Here is a 16,720-nt window from a genome sequence, read left to right as displayed (position 1 = left end):
TGTAAGTTCGTCTGACATCCGGATCTGCCAGTCTTTCAGTTGCCATGCGATTTGTCCGCACCTTACGCGACCCCGGGAAACGTAGTGCGAAGCGACTCCGGACGAGCGCGTGGTCAGAGTCCACAAATGTGTTCCAAAACGACCGGCAGTCAGACGGAATGCAACTGGAACAAACAGAGAAAAACTCTGTTGCAGTACACATAAACCAAAATAAGGCTATATTTGTTAGTAAAATCCTACGAAGCTTTTCATGCGCTCTGTACAGGTCGCAAAAATGAAAAGTGGAAAACTTGTAATGGTGATATTCAGTGTATGAGGACGCTGCGACTGAGATTTGGGAGGATTGGTGCTAACTGCGTCGATTCATTGAATGGTGCTCAAGCTGGCGCGACTGATACCGAGTCTAGGTCGTAGAGGACTGGAGAATGTACACCGCCATTACTCGGAGGTTCTCTTTCGTTCACTTGAACAGAAGTATATTTCTTTAAAAAATAGGGACGTTGCACCTGTCCTGTCTTCCTCTATTCCGATCGCTTCTATTTCCCCGGAACTTTAGCCAGTGTTGTGCAATGTCCGTTGTAAGCCCTTATTCACCACTCGTTCGCCGCAGTGTTGGCGCCTGCCAGTAACGTCATCGCTACCACCATTGCTGGCAACACCATCGAAGGACACCGGTGCTGCACTGTTCGATTCAAATTCAATTTATCAGCTATAAACCATGTGCCGTAAACACATTGGTTCCAGCTGCTACGGTTCCGATCACTGGAAAGTGGGATTGCGCTAGAGATACTGCCAAGCCTTGGAGGCGATGGCATGTTCGGCTCAGGAATCGGTTAGCCGCGCATTGAAGGCTCTAGCTTTGACGAACGAACGCCATTGACTGTGCCATTGGGCCATTTCTACGAGTGTCATCAACCATTGATGAGTTGAGTTCCGGAGTTTCCATCGATGGAGGCGGTAGTCGTCGACTTGGCTAAGTTTACTGGTTAACGTTTTCATACTTCGTTTCCAAGTCATATACTGTTCACTTTTTGGTTGTTTCCGCTCCGCGATGCAGACGGTCTTCTGGCCTGCGGACTAAATGTCCTAACCAGCGTGACCTATGTGGCGCGATTAATTCATCCACCGTGTGGAAGCTCGTTCCTGGAACCATCTGGCATGTCTGAACATTACTAACGCGTTATTCCCACCGGACCCGACCAGTGCTTTGGAGACACTGATGGTCAAACATTAATATCTTTCGTATGTCACCTGTGCACAGAAGCTACTTCTCCCATTCATATCGCAGTATGGATTGCACTGCTGCGTTGGATACTCTTCTCTTGACAGACAAACCGATGACACGTCGGTGCTATAGGTGTCGGAGGTTGGCGAAAGCTTCCCGAGTCCTCCTAATTAGAGAAGTAATCTCATTTCCAGCAAATTCACCAGAGCTTATACAACTTGGCAGGTAAAACGTTTATCTTCCACGTTGATTGGCTCATCTGCAAACATGAGGTTTGGGTTTGATCCCACTCAGTCTTGTTGCAGCTTCCTTTGGGTAGCATGACAGCTAGGCACCAAAATGGTGCACAGCTGAACGATTATATTACTGTTGTTATTATTATCACTATTATCATCTCAGTCTTGTAGCAGCACCGTGCAGGTGTGAAGTGCATACCAAGCCGTGCGGTAGAGTTGTCTAGGTTATTTAACATGGCTTGCATTTGGGTAGGATTGGAACCAAGGAGAGCAGTATCGTTCGCGTACTCTGTGTTTCTGAGCGAATGCCCCTGGATCATTTCGTTCCCTCAAGATTTGGTATATAGTGCCCTAATAAGGGATATAGATTTGGAAGGGTCACCTTTAATTGCCAGACACTCCTAGAGTTTCTGTCGATCGACATAGCCAAAAATGCAACTTTCAGATGAAAAAAACGACCAGCGTGCGACGTTTGAAGGAGTGACGCTGTTCAGGAATTTGTCTCAATGTAAAGATATGGTCAATGCATTCTTGGCCAGGAAAAACCATGTTTGGTTGTCACGAATCCGTCTCTCAACAATCGATCAATATACGCAAAATAATACCAGAGAGCACTTTTGATGCGACGAATACCAGGCTGATCCCATGATGGCTTTCACGTGACATTCTTGCGCCCTTTTTGGGAACTGGAATGATGGTTTTGGAGCTCCATTCCGTCCCAAATATTCTGTAGTCTGGTTGTCCGACTGTTCAACAGGATCACGTCACCTTGATAGAAGAGTGCGTGGTGCAGACCATCGGGTCCAGGTGTAGAGGAGGACTGATACCTCACGCTGGATTTTTGTGGTTGATGGCAAGCTGACATTGACGTCCCGTTCAGTCCCGCTGGGTTCTTCCAGTGTTTGTGTTGCAGGAGGCTAGCTGAAGTGTTCAGCTTATCGCTGAAGACTACGAGTAAGGAAGTGCAATGTCGTTTCGTCTTTTTTGCATATTTTTTTTCACTGGAATCTGCCTTCTTGTGATCTGTTGATCGAATCACCTCAAATAGGACGCGGTTGTTGCTTATAGCGGAAGCCTTTTCCATCTCCTGAGCCTTCAAAATCCATCACCGTTCTGTCATCATTCAGACCCTATCCGGTGTTTGTGCGGTCTACGTGCGCCACCATAGTATCTAGTTGCTGGTATGGCCTTTCTGGCAGCAATAAGACCTACTGATTTAGTGTTCATTTAGTTGAGTCGGGTGGCTTGGACAAGCAGTCCTGGAAGCTGATAGGGTAGCTTCTTTAACCTGCTTCCATGTAACCTCCAACCAATCTCCATCGTCCGCGTGACCTTCCGTTCCCAGTAGCTTTCTAGCCAGGCCCACTCGATACTTGTAGTGGGAGTCGATGACTTAGTTAATCGATTATTGATCCGTTGAGTAGAATGAGAAGACTTCGCCTAAGGATAGGCTTTATTCAACATGTAAGCACAGTATAGGCTGAAATGACAAGTGAAAGTGAATTAATGGAAATAGCAGTAAAGCGTAACTTTCACTACATTCACTCCGGCAGGCAAAATGTCAGTTGAACCTAACAGAAATGTGTTGTTGGTAACAGAAAATGAACGTAGTGCGGATGAACAATTGAAAATGGTTAAAGTAATTTTTAGTATTTTGAGGGTCTGAATGGAACACTGAAATAACGTTTCGTCGTGGACGCAAGAAAGTTTGTAACACCTGATCTAGACTTCGCGGCTACGTAAATTGTAGGGACGAGTGCGTTGCTGTTGCATCAGAAGGTTCTGAGCATTTTCTGATATGCTCGTTTTCGGTCTGTTTCGAATCTCTGGTAATATTCCAGCATTTCCTTCACTGTTCTTATCATCCGATAACATTTGAGACTCGAGCTGAACATTTTCTGATCCCCTATCGCCACATGCGGGTGCGAGTTGACGGATGGAAACTGTTTGGTCTCTACCGTCTTTGAGCCGAATATGGGCATACTCAGGATTGCATTCTAGTAACGTCGCTTCTTCCACAATTGGGTCATATTTTGATGTGCGGTCAAACGACTTCACAAGGACAGGACCTGGTGATGTTAGCCAGCTAGGCAGAGATGGTCCGTACGATGATCGACGCTCGTGAACAAACATTCTCTCATGTGGCGTTGAATTAGTAGCCGTACAGAGTAACGACCGAATGGCATGCAGAGCATCGATGAGCATATGTTCCCAATGTCCAACGTCGAGATTACGAGATGTTAGACCGAGTGTGATAGCTTTCCAAAGCGTTCCGTTTAGCCGTTCCACTTGTCCGTTGCCCTGGGGGTTATAGGGAGTGGTTCTGCTGGTAGCTATATGCCTGCTATGCAGAAATTCTTTGAGTTCGACGGACATGAATGAAGGGCCTCGGTCCGAGTGAATATAGGCTGGCATACCGAATATTGAAAACAGTTGACATAAACAACTGATGAGTGCCGATGCTTTCATATCCGGACAAGCGAAAGCAAATGGGGATCGCGAATACTCATCTATGATCGTTAGCAGATATTTGTTACGAGTAACCGAAGGTAAAGGTCGTTTAAAGTCGATGTTCAGGCGTTCAAACGGCCGGGTAGCCTTTATTAGTTTTCCCTGTATATGACGATGAAACCGAGGTTTTATTTGCGCACATACCCTGCACTGTGCGCCAACGGCCCTAACTTCGTTCAACGAATATGGGAGATTTTTCGATCTGACAAAGTGAAACATTCTTCGGACTCCGGGGTGGCATAACGAGGTGTGTATGGTCAGCAGTTCGGAAGAATTAGACACGGAGCTACAAAACTGGCGGGATAGTGCGTCGGCAGCTTGATTCTCTTTGCCCGGACGATAAACGACATCATAACTGAAGGGAGAAAGTTCGATGCGCCACCGTAGTACCTTATCATTTTTAACTTTACCTTTATGGTTAGTATCATACATAAAGGCAACAGATCGTTGATCCGTTATCAACTTGAAGTGATTACCAATGAGGTAATGTCGCCATTTTCGTATAGATTCGACTACTACATACGCCTCCTTTTCAACAGCGGAATGGCGTTGCTCAGATGGAGACAGTGTTCTGGAGAAAAAGGCCACTGGTCTTCCGTTTTGATTTAGGGTGGCTGTGATTGCCACATCAGACGCATCTGTCTCGACTACCAACTGTTGTGTTTAGTCGATAGAAATAACCAGGGCGTTAGCCAGTTCCGATATCAGTACGTGAAACGCCGTTTTCACCGATTCAGGTAGAGGAAATATTTGGTTGTGCACAAGTGGATAAATTTTATCATATGTTGAATAAATTGTGGTGGGAGTCGATGACTTAGTTAATCAATTATTGATCCGTTGAGTAGAATGAGAAAACTTCGCCTAAGGATAGGCTTTATTCAACATATAAGCACAGTATAGGCTGAAATGACAAGTGAAAGTGAATTAATGGAAATAGCAGTAAAGCGTAACTTTCACTACAATACTCTTGAGCTACTGAGACTTTTCGATGTTGTTGGGTGGTGTTGCCACGCATTCGCATGCGTTGTGCTGACGAAAAGCAAAGCAATACCCGGGCCTGGACAATTGCATGATCGGTGTCAATTTATCTATCCCATAAGGAACGACAATCATTTTTTGAGACTCCATCGTTAGCTGATAGCCACATGGTCCAATTGAATCCATGGCTGTCTTACGGTTGACGGCTTCCAAGTATCTCAATGTGAGCCTTTGTGTTGGAAGTCCATACTGGCCAGGAACAGACGGAAGCAGCCGCTCCCCAATATTCGTACGCTGAGCGTCGACTCCAAATTTTCTACCTAATTTTGCTTGCTCCTGACTTAGTCGTCCAAATCGGGTACTCAGGTCACGCACCAGGATTACTATATCCGTCCTTGCCGATCGATGCAGGCGTGACAGATTGTGATATAACCCGTCATCAGTCTCAGAACAGAAGTCTGTCGATATTATATGGCTGAGTGGTTAGAGCGCGAATTTACTGGTCCGTCGTCCGATCCTGATCTATGCACCTCGATTTTCCCTGTTTAAGTTTGGGCAACCTGGCAATATCTCGGCTCTCGTGCTTCCTCCTGGTGGCATGGCAGCTAGGCACCGAAAGGGTGCTACAGCTGAAGGAAGAGAGAAGATTCTGTCGGGCGTATGCTGATACGACAAATAAACACTGTTTGGCGTATCGACCCGGATTAGTGGTGATTGAGCCAGACAACCCCACAGCGCAAAGACTTTTTACTGGGATCCGATCCAGGAAGGCGCTTTTAACTCTAGGTTCGACTCCAACTCCCACACCGTAGCTACTATCAGCCATGCTTTTACGACCGAAGTGAGGTCTTGTATGTGTGTTTCGGAGGTGCAGCATGTATCGACGTAGGGGAAATAAGGTTTCAACCTGTTGGCCAGTTTGATATAAAGTACGGACATTGAAGACCGCGACGTGGATCAAATCTCTTCAGCTTAGTAAGTGATTATTCTGGTTCATTTTTCTGGGTGACGGTTTTAAACACAACCGGCAGATGGGGGAAGACCAGTAAGCGAAGAGCTGCAAGGGCGAATCGTACTTCCTGGTTGCTCAAGCCGAAAAAGGGGGTTCTGTTGATTTATCCCACCTTGAGTTCTTGAATCAAAAGTTTGATCCACTAGACAGTGGGAAGATATAGTATTGTTCGGTGATCCGCTCTCAGCCTCCAACTCAAACGTCTAAGCCGCGGGTTAGTGGTTGTTATGGTTTTCTTGGAGGGGGGGCGGCTTGATCTGAGAACTCAGTGGATAAGGTAGTACTGTCTTACTCCTAATGCAGTTGCGTACAGCAAGCGCCTTTTTAGCGGCACCGGATGGTGATACATATTCATGAAGTTTGCATGGTGGCTTACCAAGTTTATTTTCATGGGTAGTAAGTGAACCACGACCTATCTGTCTCATATTTTAGTTTATTTACTTAGAATTTCCATCCGTCGTTCAGTTTGCTGGGGTACGTTGCCATTGAATGCTCCCGCAGTGAAGGGTTTTCATATTATCGTATCATAGTGGTCCGCTGCTCTCTTCGTCTCCCAACTTTTGTTTTTGAAAGGATGATGCATTTCTTGGTATCATCACAGTCGGCCGACACGAAAAAGAAATTGTTCGGCTATGGCACCGTTTTGGTACCTAACGGTCATACCGCCCGAAGGAATCCGACACGGAAGCGTAGCAGTTTCAGATCGGGACATGTTCGTTGGTATCCGTTTCCGGATTAACTTGTCACGTTTTTCAAAGCCAATAGGCCGTCCCCGGCGTGAGGTAGGGACGCATATGGTTTGCACCAAACAACGTATGCAGCCAACCGAACGCCTTGTATTCGAAGGAATAAGACCTGAGGTGGACATGACAGAGACAGCATGCTCAACTTGTGGCCCATTAATGTCAATTCGACTGAGTAGGACCAAACGATTGGGCCCCAAAGTGCATGCAAAAGTAATTATTAGACGCATCCTAGGTGTAGCCATCTTTTGGGTATGTCCGCTAGCACCGTCGTTGGCTTACCACAATGGAACCTACGGCGGCGAGATGGTTCAGTGGTTAGAGCGCGAGTTTACGGACCGGAGAGTCCATGGTTCGCACCCGACCTCCGCATCTCGATTTCCCCCGTCTAGACTTGGGAAACCTGGCAGTATCCCAGCCCTCAGGCTCCCTTCGGGTGGCATGTCAACTAGGCACCGAAAGGGTGTTACAGCTGAAAGAAAATATACAATGGAACATCCAGTGTTACTCCGTCATTCATAAAACAGAATGAACAATAAAACTGAACAAAATACAAAAAACACGGCCAAACGCAATGCACACAACACAGTATGAGGTACAAATGGATACGCAAAGATAACCCGACAGTCAAAACCAAGAGCTTTCAGTGGAGAAGCACCGAGGGCTCCTACCGGCGCGGACAATGGCCAGGACCGTCTGCGATCATAATTTGCTTATAGTTCCTATCAATCCCCTTCGGATGAAGACAACATCGTAATGCACGTGTTCTCGTCTAATTTGCTTTGTGTTTCAGCTCCCTCACCATCTCTTCAATGGGTCGGTTGCCCGTTTATCTATTTAGATGCGCCCTTGCCTTGCAGACATTCGTCATAGTCTTGCTTGTACGCAGGCTCTTTTTTGGACAAGTGGGGAACAACCTAGACGATTGGGTTCCAGTATCGCTTTCAACGTTTTCCACGCGTCCTGATACTGCATTTCTTTGTATCAACAAAAGCCGCTATGCTTTGAGTGCTTTCAACAGGTCGAACTCCACTCACTGCAGAGATTATTTTATCAATGTGATGTGTAACGGAGCTGCCATGAAACCTCTGGACACACGCACTGAATGTCCTCACAGAAGTAATTTTGCTTTACATTTGTTAACGTTTCGAATGCACACGAGTCGCAGTCTCGATAGCAGGGGCCGATATGATCTGAACAAAAGTACTTAAATGAAGGAACCTACTCACAAAGTTGCTGAAAACTCTACGACAGCCCACGACCGGTTCTACCCTTATTGGGGCCTACATGATGAGCACATTCATAAACGATAAATTCAGTGCAGCCTGCCGTGAAAACCAAATTAATTTGCAAATAAGTGTACTTGTTGAAAAGTACCTGAGATTTCTGATAGAGTTACTCTGCCACGTGTTTACTTAGCTGACCTAACCCACTCCCTTCGGATGCATTAGTGTCTGAGTGATTTTCACTCCTTTTTACCCCGTTTACATTTTCCATTGATTATTTGAGGACCAGCATAAAAGGTTGGGATTCTCCCACGTTTAAAATACACTCAGGCAGTGTCAACTGGGAGAGTGGTTCTTTCTGAAGGAAGGGGATTCACTTGAACCGTCGATTGAGCGGATAGTTACACGTAACGTACGGCGGCTGTTGAACAAGCCCGAACAGGCTTTTGCTGAAACTTCATTAAATTATTGATAAGGGAGAAGGCGATCAAGACAATTCTTCGAGCTGTTTGCACAGTCACATAGACGCCATTGAAAGTGGTATTGTCAAGTTCCAGTATTTGATGTCCCATCTACGTTGAATTTCAGTGGGCTTTTTCAGTGGCAGAGGATCAGGGTGCTTTAACATGCTGCGAATCATATCAGCCATGATGTATCTTCATTGATGAATGATGAATGAACCCGATGAATGTTATTTGCGCTACCTCACACTCATTTGGTGGAATTAAAAATTAGATTTCGTCGTTATGTTGTGAACTAAGGAAGGCCGTTCTACACTGTTGTCCTCCGTGGCAACATCAGCATCTCGTCTGCTTCTATCTAGACTTAGGTAACCTGGCAGTATCTCAGCCCTAGGGTCTCCTTCCGTTGGTATACTACCTAGGTGCCGAAAGGGCGCCGATTTGGTTTGATTTTTTGCCCTCTAGTTCCTGTCAATAAGAGACTATGTTTAGGCTACATCCAAGTTCACTTTTACCGTGAATCGGAGATGGCCTTTGACATAGTAGTTTCCAGAAAATCCTCATAGGAAAGAGTTTCAGCCGTTTGGTGCTCATTTTGTCTAACTGTCAAGTACTCTCCAACCTTCCTGAATAGATTGTCACATATGAGGGTAGTAAAGTGCTAATACGACATGCGTACGCGAGAACGCGTCTGCATAAACTGGCCTGTGTAGAGGGGTTGTGCTTCTAGTACTAGTTTATCCACCCTCGTTTCATTAAGCTTGAATAACCTGGAAAATGTTTGCTGAAATGCTTTTTTTAGGTTCACGTTCGTAGCTTTGTTAACTAATTAGCTTGCAATTCCTCAGTCAGCGCGCATTGCTTCCGGAGATATTAGTTTTGGTCGTTATGGTGGTTCGTGATTAGAAACAGACTATCTGGTTCAGTCATTTTGTCTTCAGTAGATGATGTGACTTCCGTCCTACCGTTCAGTACATTTTGAGAAGACATTCCTTTTTTAACAACATTCTATGAATTCATTCGAAATTGACGATTTTAACATATCGTAAAACTTGTCTTCATTCCTAGTTTATATTCATTTCTGATTGATTTTCACTGATCTTGACAGAACCTCCTGGTGACCAACCCGTAATAATCGGGTGTTACGCCATCAACACGGACCTTCTTAGTTCTTTCGTGTTAACCGAACCCCGGCTGGACACTGATTGCTTGCACCTTTGTCGACAGTCAGGAGTACGCTACGCATTTACCACAGCCAGCAGGATATGTGGATGCAGGCAGCAGCTACCTTCAACTGGGTCATGGCTTCCACCATCTGCCTGTTTCTCTCCTTGCTTGCTTCCCGCACATGCAAATATATCCATCCAGCGGCTACAACTTCCGTTGTGTGGCAGCCAGGTCGCTATCCAGGTAACTGATACGGCCTCCTTACCTCCGTTACATAATCAGCCAGGTATGAAATTTTTTGTACGTACTTATTTTTATGTCGATTTTCAATCCCCTACTCATTGCGTGATCGTTAATCTGTATTCAGAGATATCTGTTTTTCTGCATCATGACAGTTGCCAGGACTAGCCAAGAAATTGTGAGTTTCCGTGAATTCGAAAGATCGCGTCTTTTGAACAAGTGTTAAGGGATAAAATGGTTGTGCATCCCATGAGAATGCGTTGTTCAAAGCTCCTCTATCCCAGACGACAAACTGATGAAATTCGTCTCGCATCATTTATAGAGACTCACATTCGTTATTGATGGAAGTGGTTTTTGCCTTTTTATGTCACAGTTTGTTGCATGAGGTAAATGCGTCTGTGTTAGTAAAAGGGCTAAATTTTCTCGTTCTTGTGAGTCTATCAGCGAAGGCAGACATGCTAGAGCCTGTAGTGCGTTCCGTCAGCATTCGATCCTTTGGTTACTAGAACCGAAACTGTGAACTCATAAACATTTGCCGATGAAGACGAGGTAGGGGTTTCCGCCACATTAAGATTCGGATGCAGGTGGGCTGTGCTCAAGAAATGAAACAACAATTTTTTGGCTTTGCAGGCTCTTCTTGGACTCCCATGTTTTCATCATACTCGAGGGGAGAACGTAAGCTTCGGTCTACACATTTGGATAAGTTGGGCCGCTCTTCTGATGATTAAAATTTCGTGTGGTGGTCTCTGATTTTGGCCTAACGTTTAAGAGTTGGATGCCACAGTGTTGAAGGAGCTGGTCGCCGTGTTACGGTGATTGCGTGGTCTATAGCTTTCTGGTTGGAACAGTCACGTTAAGTGCCTTTTTCTAGGTAAAAATGCGATTATTAGCTGGCCCTCTTTCTCTGGAACACGTCCGTGTTCCTAAACGAGTTCAGCCAACTAATTCAAAGTAGACCACTAACATTTACGAGCGTCACTGCTCGAAATCCACAGGCAGTGTGCAACCGGTTTCGCCCACTTTGAGCATAATTCACATAAGCTAAGAAAATCAGTCCCCAACCTGAACAGCAATGTGGGCAACGTTCAATTTCGGGCTCATGTGTTTGATGAAATCGATGCCATCCTTCTTAGTCAATATGGGTTTCACTGGATCCTCAGTTCGAGCACTTTTGTCATGCATACGGGCTCACTGGCGGAAGTTCAGCAACCTGACAGTATCTCAAGACACATAAGCAATATATTCATAACATACGGGCGGATTCAACTTGAGCGGGCCAATTGAAATAGGTGTAAAAAGTCAGATAGCTGAATTAACCATCGTTGAAAATATCCTACCCAGATATCTAGACGTTGGTCTTTATCAGATACGAGGTATCTAATAGTCCCCAGTTATATCACCATACATAGTCTTCTGGGCTGTATTCTGCATGTTGGCTGAAACAGCTTTTGACGGCACTAACCTCTGCATTTTAAAACTTTCTGGTACCACCACGCCTAACTTTCCATGCGAATTTCTCGTTTGAGCCGACTTCAGACGGACCATGTAGATGAATCATGTTCTGCGTCCGATGGGGTGTAGCATCGAGGGGTGATGGTGACAGTTCTGTATGCGTCACTTGTAGATATGGTAATCTGATCCCACTCCCATTCACTCCCACTTTAATGACACTCCTCATAAATGCTTGAAAAGTAAGCTTCGGCACTTCTCTAGTCTGATTTACGATGCCCTTCTGCTGTTCAACTGAGGCCTGCTTCTTAGATGCACTGGGGAAATCAAACTAGACTCTACATCGCACGGGTGCACGGTCTGAGTCTCGTCAGTAGCGATTGATGGCAATTAGAGCCATGTTTTTCTCGTGGAGAGGCTCAGTTCCTGGACCGCAGATCATTCTGGGCTACACAAGTTGACGCAGATCATGTTTTCATGTGCTGTAGATGTTGGTCAAAACTCTCCGGCAAGTCCAAAAAACGAGTTCTCCACCTTACAATAGAAAAGACCGAAAGTCGGCTGGTTTTGAAACTGTTCTAATATGGAACTCAACTACAGCTTGAACAATACACTCTCACTTTGCCATTTTTCATTGCTGCCCAGATCCTTTGAGCCAGTCCACAATCACTGCACCCGACGTCGTACGGCCTGTTCGAATCGTCTACTTGTTGGTTTTACACGGGCGAAGCTGGTACCAAATCAAGCGGCTTTTTCGTCTGATTTTCTACACCCGTCATTACTACTACATTCATGTAGACGCGGTGGGTTTTCCCTGATGGAGTTTCACCCGGTTCTAGTTTGCATGCTGCGTTTGCAACCACCTTCCCCTCTAAAAAAACATTGTTTCACCTATGAAGAGTGCTGCTACCCTGTTCTCACGTAAAGACACTGCAGCTTTCCTTTTCGCATTTCCGGTTAAGGTTCTTTAAATGACCTGATAGAACTAATGGTGCCTCGATAGGCTGGACGACTATGTCCTGAGGAGCGCTGAACGCTTTGGATAATAATAATGATAATAATAATAATAGTGGTTCAGCTCTGACACCTTTTCGGTGCATAGCTGCCGTGCGACTGGATGGAGGTACGAAGGGTGAGATACTGCCAACTTTACCGATCCTAGACGGGAACAACCTAAAGACCACACCCCAACCGCTGAGCTACCTGTCAGATTGCACGCCAGCGCTCAAACATCCCTTGGGGCACTTTGACTTGACGTCAGGTCATCCCGTAGACTTCTACAGAAACATTAAGATTCCCGCCAGTTCATTCTAAGACTTTTATCGAGACAACATGTCTGTAACCCGAGTAAAAGTGTAAACGAGACTCACTCACAAGACATTCCTCCAAGAACAGAACCTCATGCCCCTACCGTTTTGGACGTCAGTGAGCAAGCATCAGACGAGGAATAATGTGGATTGTTTAGGTTTTTTATATATCTGTGGGTTTTGCCTACCGTATTAAGCTTGTTACAACTTCTCCCGACTGCTCGACGTTTTACATCCACCAGTCAACTTTCGCGCACCGTAGTTACGTGATCCCGCACTTACCTCGTTTTCTAGTTGCTCCCACTGTCTTGCCTAATGGTAAGTTGATTTTTAACGAACATCACTCATATGTTATACCTCTGTAACCTTATATGCGCATACAGTTCTGGATAGCAGTAGTTATTCAACCATAACATCCCTCCGGTTAATAGCTGCCGTAACATCCGAAAGAAGCATGAAGGCTGAGATATATTCTGGTTCCTTAAGCTTAGGCAGGAGCAGTCTAAACCAGTGATGCTGACAACTACGATAATAATAATCATAATAATAGTAATACCAATACTCAGCATTTCAACAAGGGATCTCGAATAACTGTGACTGTGTTCTTTGTAGTGAGTCCAACACTCTGTATCACTGATTTATGTAGGTGTAGGGTAGTATATTTGCCCCCTTGTGTGGGTTGATTACGCAGGAGTTATACATGAGGAGCTGCTTTGACGAAGTTACGAATGAATTTCAGTCTATTAAACACTGCTGATGACCCTTGCAGTTAAGATCATTCATTAAATAACACTTACCCGCGAATTGGAGGTCTAATATTCCCTCCATTCTCTCATCCCCCTATATCCAGAGATCCAATTACCTTTACCAACGGGTCCTTCATTTGTCCAAACGTTATCCACATAACGTGTACGTCACGGAAAAGCGTTGGGTCCCAATATGGGGTGGGACGGATCTGCTACTAATGATGCTTAGCGCCATGCATCACCTGATTGTCGATATGGGTTCTAAGTGGCATTGGGATTTTTTCATCAACCTCAGTGGCACCGACCTGCCTGTCAGGTAAGTAGCCATTTGCCTATATGTCATATCTGTCTTTTACCAACACAGACAGATCCTAACAGCCACTCTCCAGCAAGCTTGTTTGCCCACAGACAATCTCGGTGAAGGACGGTATTGTGTTCTGTATCGATTCGACTCTATTGCTATTCCTTCTCTTCCACAATTTCCTCTCGTTCTTCCACCCTTAGACCACAAAATCAACTGATCGCCTATCTCAGTCAACAACGAGGCAAGATCTTCTTGCATTCCAATCCAAACAGACCTCAGTAAGTGTTTCCGGGAATCCATTAACCGAAGCTCTGTCTGTTCAACTAAATCTTGATCTATATACTTATATTTTGAAGTTTTGGCTCCGAGTTTTGTTTTACAAAGGGAAGTTAACCGTCTTCTCAGAGGTTGAGAAGCACTTCACAGTTGTTTTTTCTGTGGAGTTTGCGCGTCTAATGATCGGCCTGTAATTGTATGCAACATGATATGGCGTTGGTTAGCGCCTGGAGTGAAGACTTTCCAGCGGAATGTATGATCCGACTACCTATATTTCTTTAGTTGTGGATAAATTTTGACATCCAAATTATGTGATGGGTGGGGCGAGATGGCCCAATTGGTGAGAGCGCAAATTCACTGACTGGAAGGCCCGTGGTTCGAACCCGACCTCTGTCTCTTGACTTATCCTGTCCAGGCTTGGGCAACCTGGCAGTTAGGCACTGAAAGGATGCGACAGCTGAATGATTTATGCGATGGGTTTAGTCTCCCTCCCTCTCTCTCTCTAGGTTTACATTAGATGACTTTCAACTTGGATGAAATGGCTGCACAATGCCTCTCGGCCTTCCATCACAAACCAACTATGCCACGAGAAATGGATTCATGGATTAGTCTTAATGTTCTGATCTAACTCAAAACGTTGGAGCTTATCTGGATCAGTTTAGGTTAGAACGGCGTCAGATTCTGTGCCACTGTTAATGATTTCTAGCATAAACTTTGGGACCGTTCGGAAAACTAGATGGGCTAATCCTCCAAAATCCTGCGTCTCGTACATACATACAGCTTCCGTTTCTCTGTCAACAAATGCTCTCTGAGCATTCTCACGTCCCCCCTGTTTGTACTTTTTGCGTATGTTACTTCATCCTTCATATATGTCTCATTCGGTTTCCATTAGGTTCATCGTTTCTCAGGGTTTCGATCGACTGTTCGCCAGTTGCGATCAGTACATGTGGGACCTTGGTCCTCGTCCCCTGCCTACCGGATTCGTTCTTGATGGCGGTTCTGATTGGATGATTTTGCCACGAGCGTTCGTCGAATATGTGGCGTTTACACGAGACGCATTATTCAACGACCTATTGGAGTATTTTCGGTACAGCCTTCTGCCTGTTGAGGTTAGTCTTGCTACTCCGGTAAATTTGATTTTCGGTTGCTCACGTTATCCTGGTAGCATTTTACACTTCTGGAAAGATCACACCTCAGAAGAGATCAGTTCTTGTCGGTCCTTCGAAGTGGTTACTCTAGAGGAAGGAACAACTGTTCCTACTGTTCGCGACTTGTATCTAGGTAGCGCGAATTAATGGAACTGAAGCACGGTCAAGCATTCGCTGATTCCTGATAGGGGACGATATGGCTCAATTGTTAGGGCGCGAATTTACTAACTGAAAGGTTAGTGTTTCGCACCGTACCTCTGCATCTGGACTTCCCTTGTCTAGGCTTGGGCAACCTGGCTGTATCCCTGTCCTCATGCCTCCTTCCTTCCTTCCTTCCTGATAGACGCTGGATTCCATTTGTCGGTTTGCTCAATTGTGTCGTGAATTCACCCTGTTTCTCAACGAATTTCGGACTGATTAGTCATAGTCGCAAGGATAACACCGTTTAGTTGTATCGAGCGTTGGTGCTCGTTTCACTGGCTCCCCGCGTTCTCTGATGAAGGACTTTCTGAACTAGGCTAGCTATTTATCTGCCTCCAGTGCGTAGCTACTCAGCCCTAACTTCCTAGATCATCGGCGAGCTAAACTGTGACATATATAACCACTGTAGAGCACAATGATGATAATGGTGGTAGCTGATTCTGTTCTTCCCACCTTGCTCCAACTTCAGACAGGCTAAATTCATCACAGATTGTCTTTTGAAGTTAAAAAATTCCACTTATTTGTGTGTGTGTGCTACACATCAGTGAGCAACATCCACGTTGCCTGGCATACACTGCCTATTAGTGAACCCGGATTCTGTTTCACGATAGTAAAGTAGCAAGCTGATTTACTTAACGCTTATTGCAATCTTCCCCTAACCCCGTTTTGCGGGTTCAGTATGGGTTTCGCTAGGTTCTTTATGCTCCGTTCTCTTTATGGGATTATACTGCATACGTAATTCGAAACCGGTTATTTGGCCTTCTAAAAGTGTGTATCATCTGTGTTAAGACCAAGCAGCTCAGTATCTGTGGGTTTTTTGTATCCTAACAGTAGGAGTTTGCACAAACTTTGCTTATCCCTTTTGTCACTTTTGTATATCTGTTCCCATCTATTTATAATTGCCGATTCCACCCGCAGATGTTCTTTCACACTCTGGCCCAGAACACCCATTTTTGTGATTCGGTTGTCACGCACGCACTGCGTTTCGCTCACTGGGATCGACCGCGTGGTTGTGAATGCAAATATGGATCAGTCGTCGATTGGTGCGGGTGCTCCCCAGTTGCATTTCGTGGTTTGAGAGGACAACAGCAATTGTGCGCTCGTGTCGGTGGTTGTCTTGGATATCAACCTAGTGATGAACCAGTATTCTTTGCCCGGAAATTCGACCCAACGGTAGATCTGGAAGTGATGGAGTTTGTTGTCAAGACAATGTTGGGTAAAGTACCCTGTGAGTCCTTTTGCATCAGTCGTCTATATCGTAACGGTCTTGGGATGTATTTCGTTCTGCCAAATCCAAAGCCCGAATGTCACATAATGATAATGGACGATACCACCTACTATTTGCATCTAGACAGGACTTATGGAGTGCGTCCCGGATGCCATCCGTTGTTTTGCTTTATTTTACTGAGTGATTGTTGAGATACGGAACAGTGGCTGACAGGTGGATTGACCGCAGTGCATCATTTGATGGGTAGGGAAAGGTTGTGGAT

The 16,720-nt window shown here is 45.3% G+C and overlaps 1 protein-coding gene across 1 annotated transcript in view; it reads left to right on the top strand.

The window, feature by feature from the left end:
- Positions 1–7,295: 7,295 nt before the first annotated feature.
- T265_01011 (hypothetical protein) overlaps positions 7,296–16,720 on the top strand; it is a gene marked incomplete at both ends in the record, with an annotated part of 28,470 nt that continues 19,045 nt past the window's right edge. The window contains 8 exons of the mRNA XM_009164926.1: positions 7,296–7,399; positions 7,499–7,824; positions 9,501–9,845; positions 11,894–12,051; positions 13,406–13,617; positions 13,806–13,883; positions 14,774–14,990; positions 16,149–16,458. Of these exons, the coding sequence (XP_009163190.1) occupies positions 7,296–7,399; positions 7,499–7,824; positions 9,501–9,845; positions 11,894–12,051; positions 13,406–13,617; positions 13,806–13,883; positions 14,774–14,990; positions 16,149–16,458 (1,750 nt within the window). The remainder of the gene's footprint in view (positions 7,400–7,498; positions 7,825–9,500; positions 9,846–11,893; positions 12,052–13,405; positions 13,618–13,805; positions 13,884–14,773; positions 14,991–16,148; positions 16,459–16,720) is intronic.

This window comes from Opisthorchis viverrini, assembly GCF_000715545.1.
Source record: "Opisthorchis viverrini unplaced genomic scaffold opera_v5_10, whole genome shotgun sequence".
Taxonomy (NCBI): domain Eukaryota; kingdom Metazoa; phylum Platyhelminthes; class Trematoda; order Opisthorchiida; family Opisthorchiidae; genus Opisthorchis; species Opisthorchis viverrini.
This window is presented reverse-complemented; position numbering and strand designations above follow the sequence as displayed.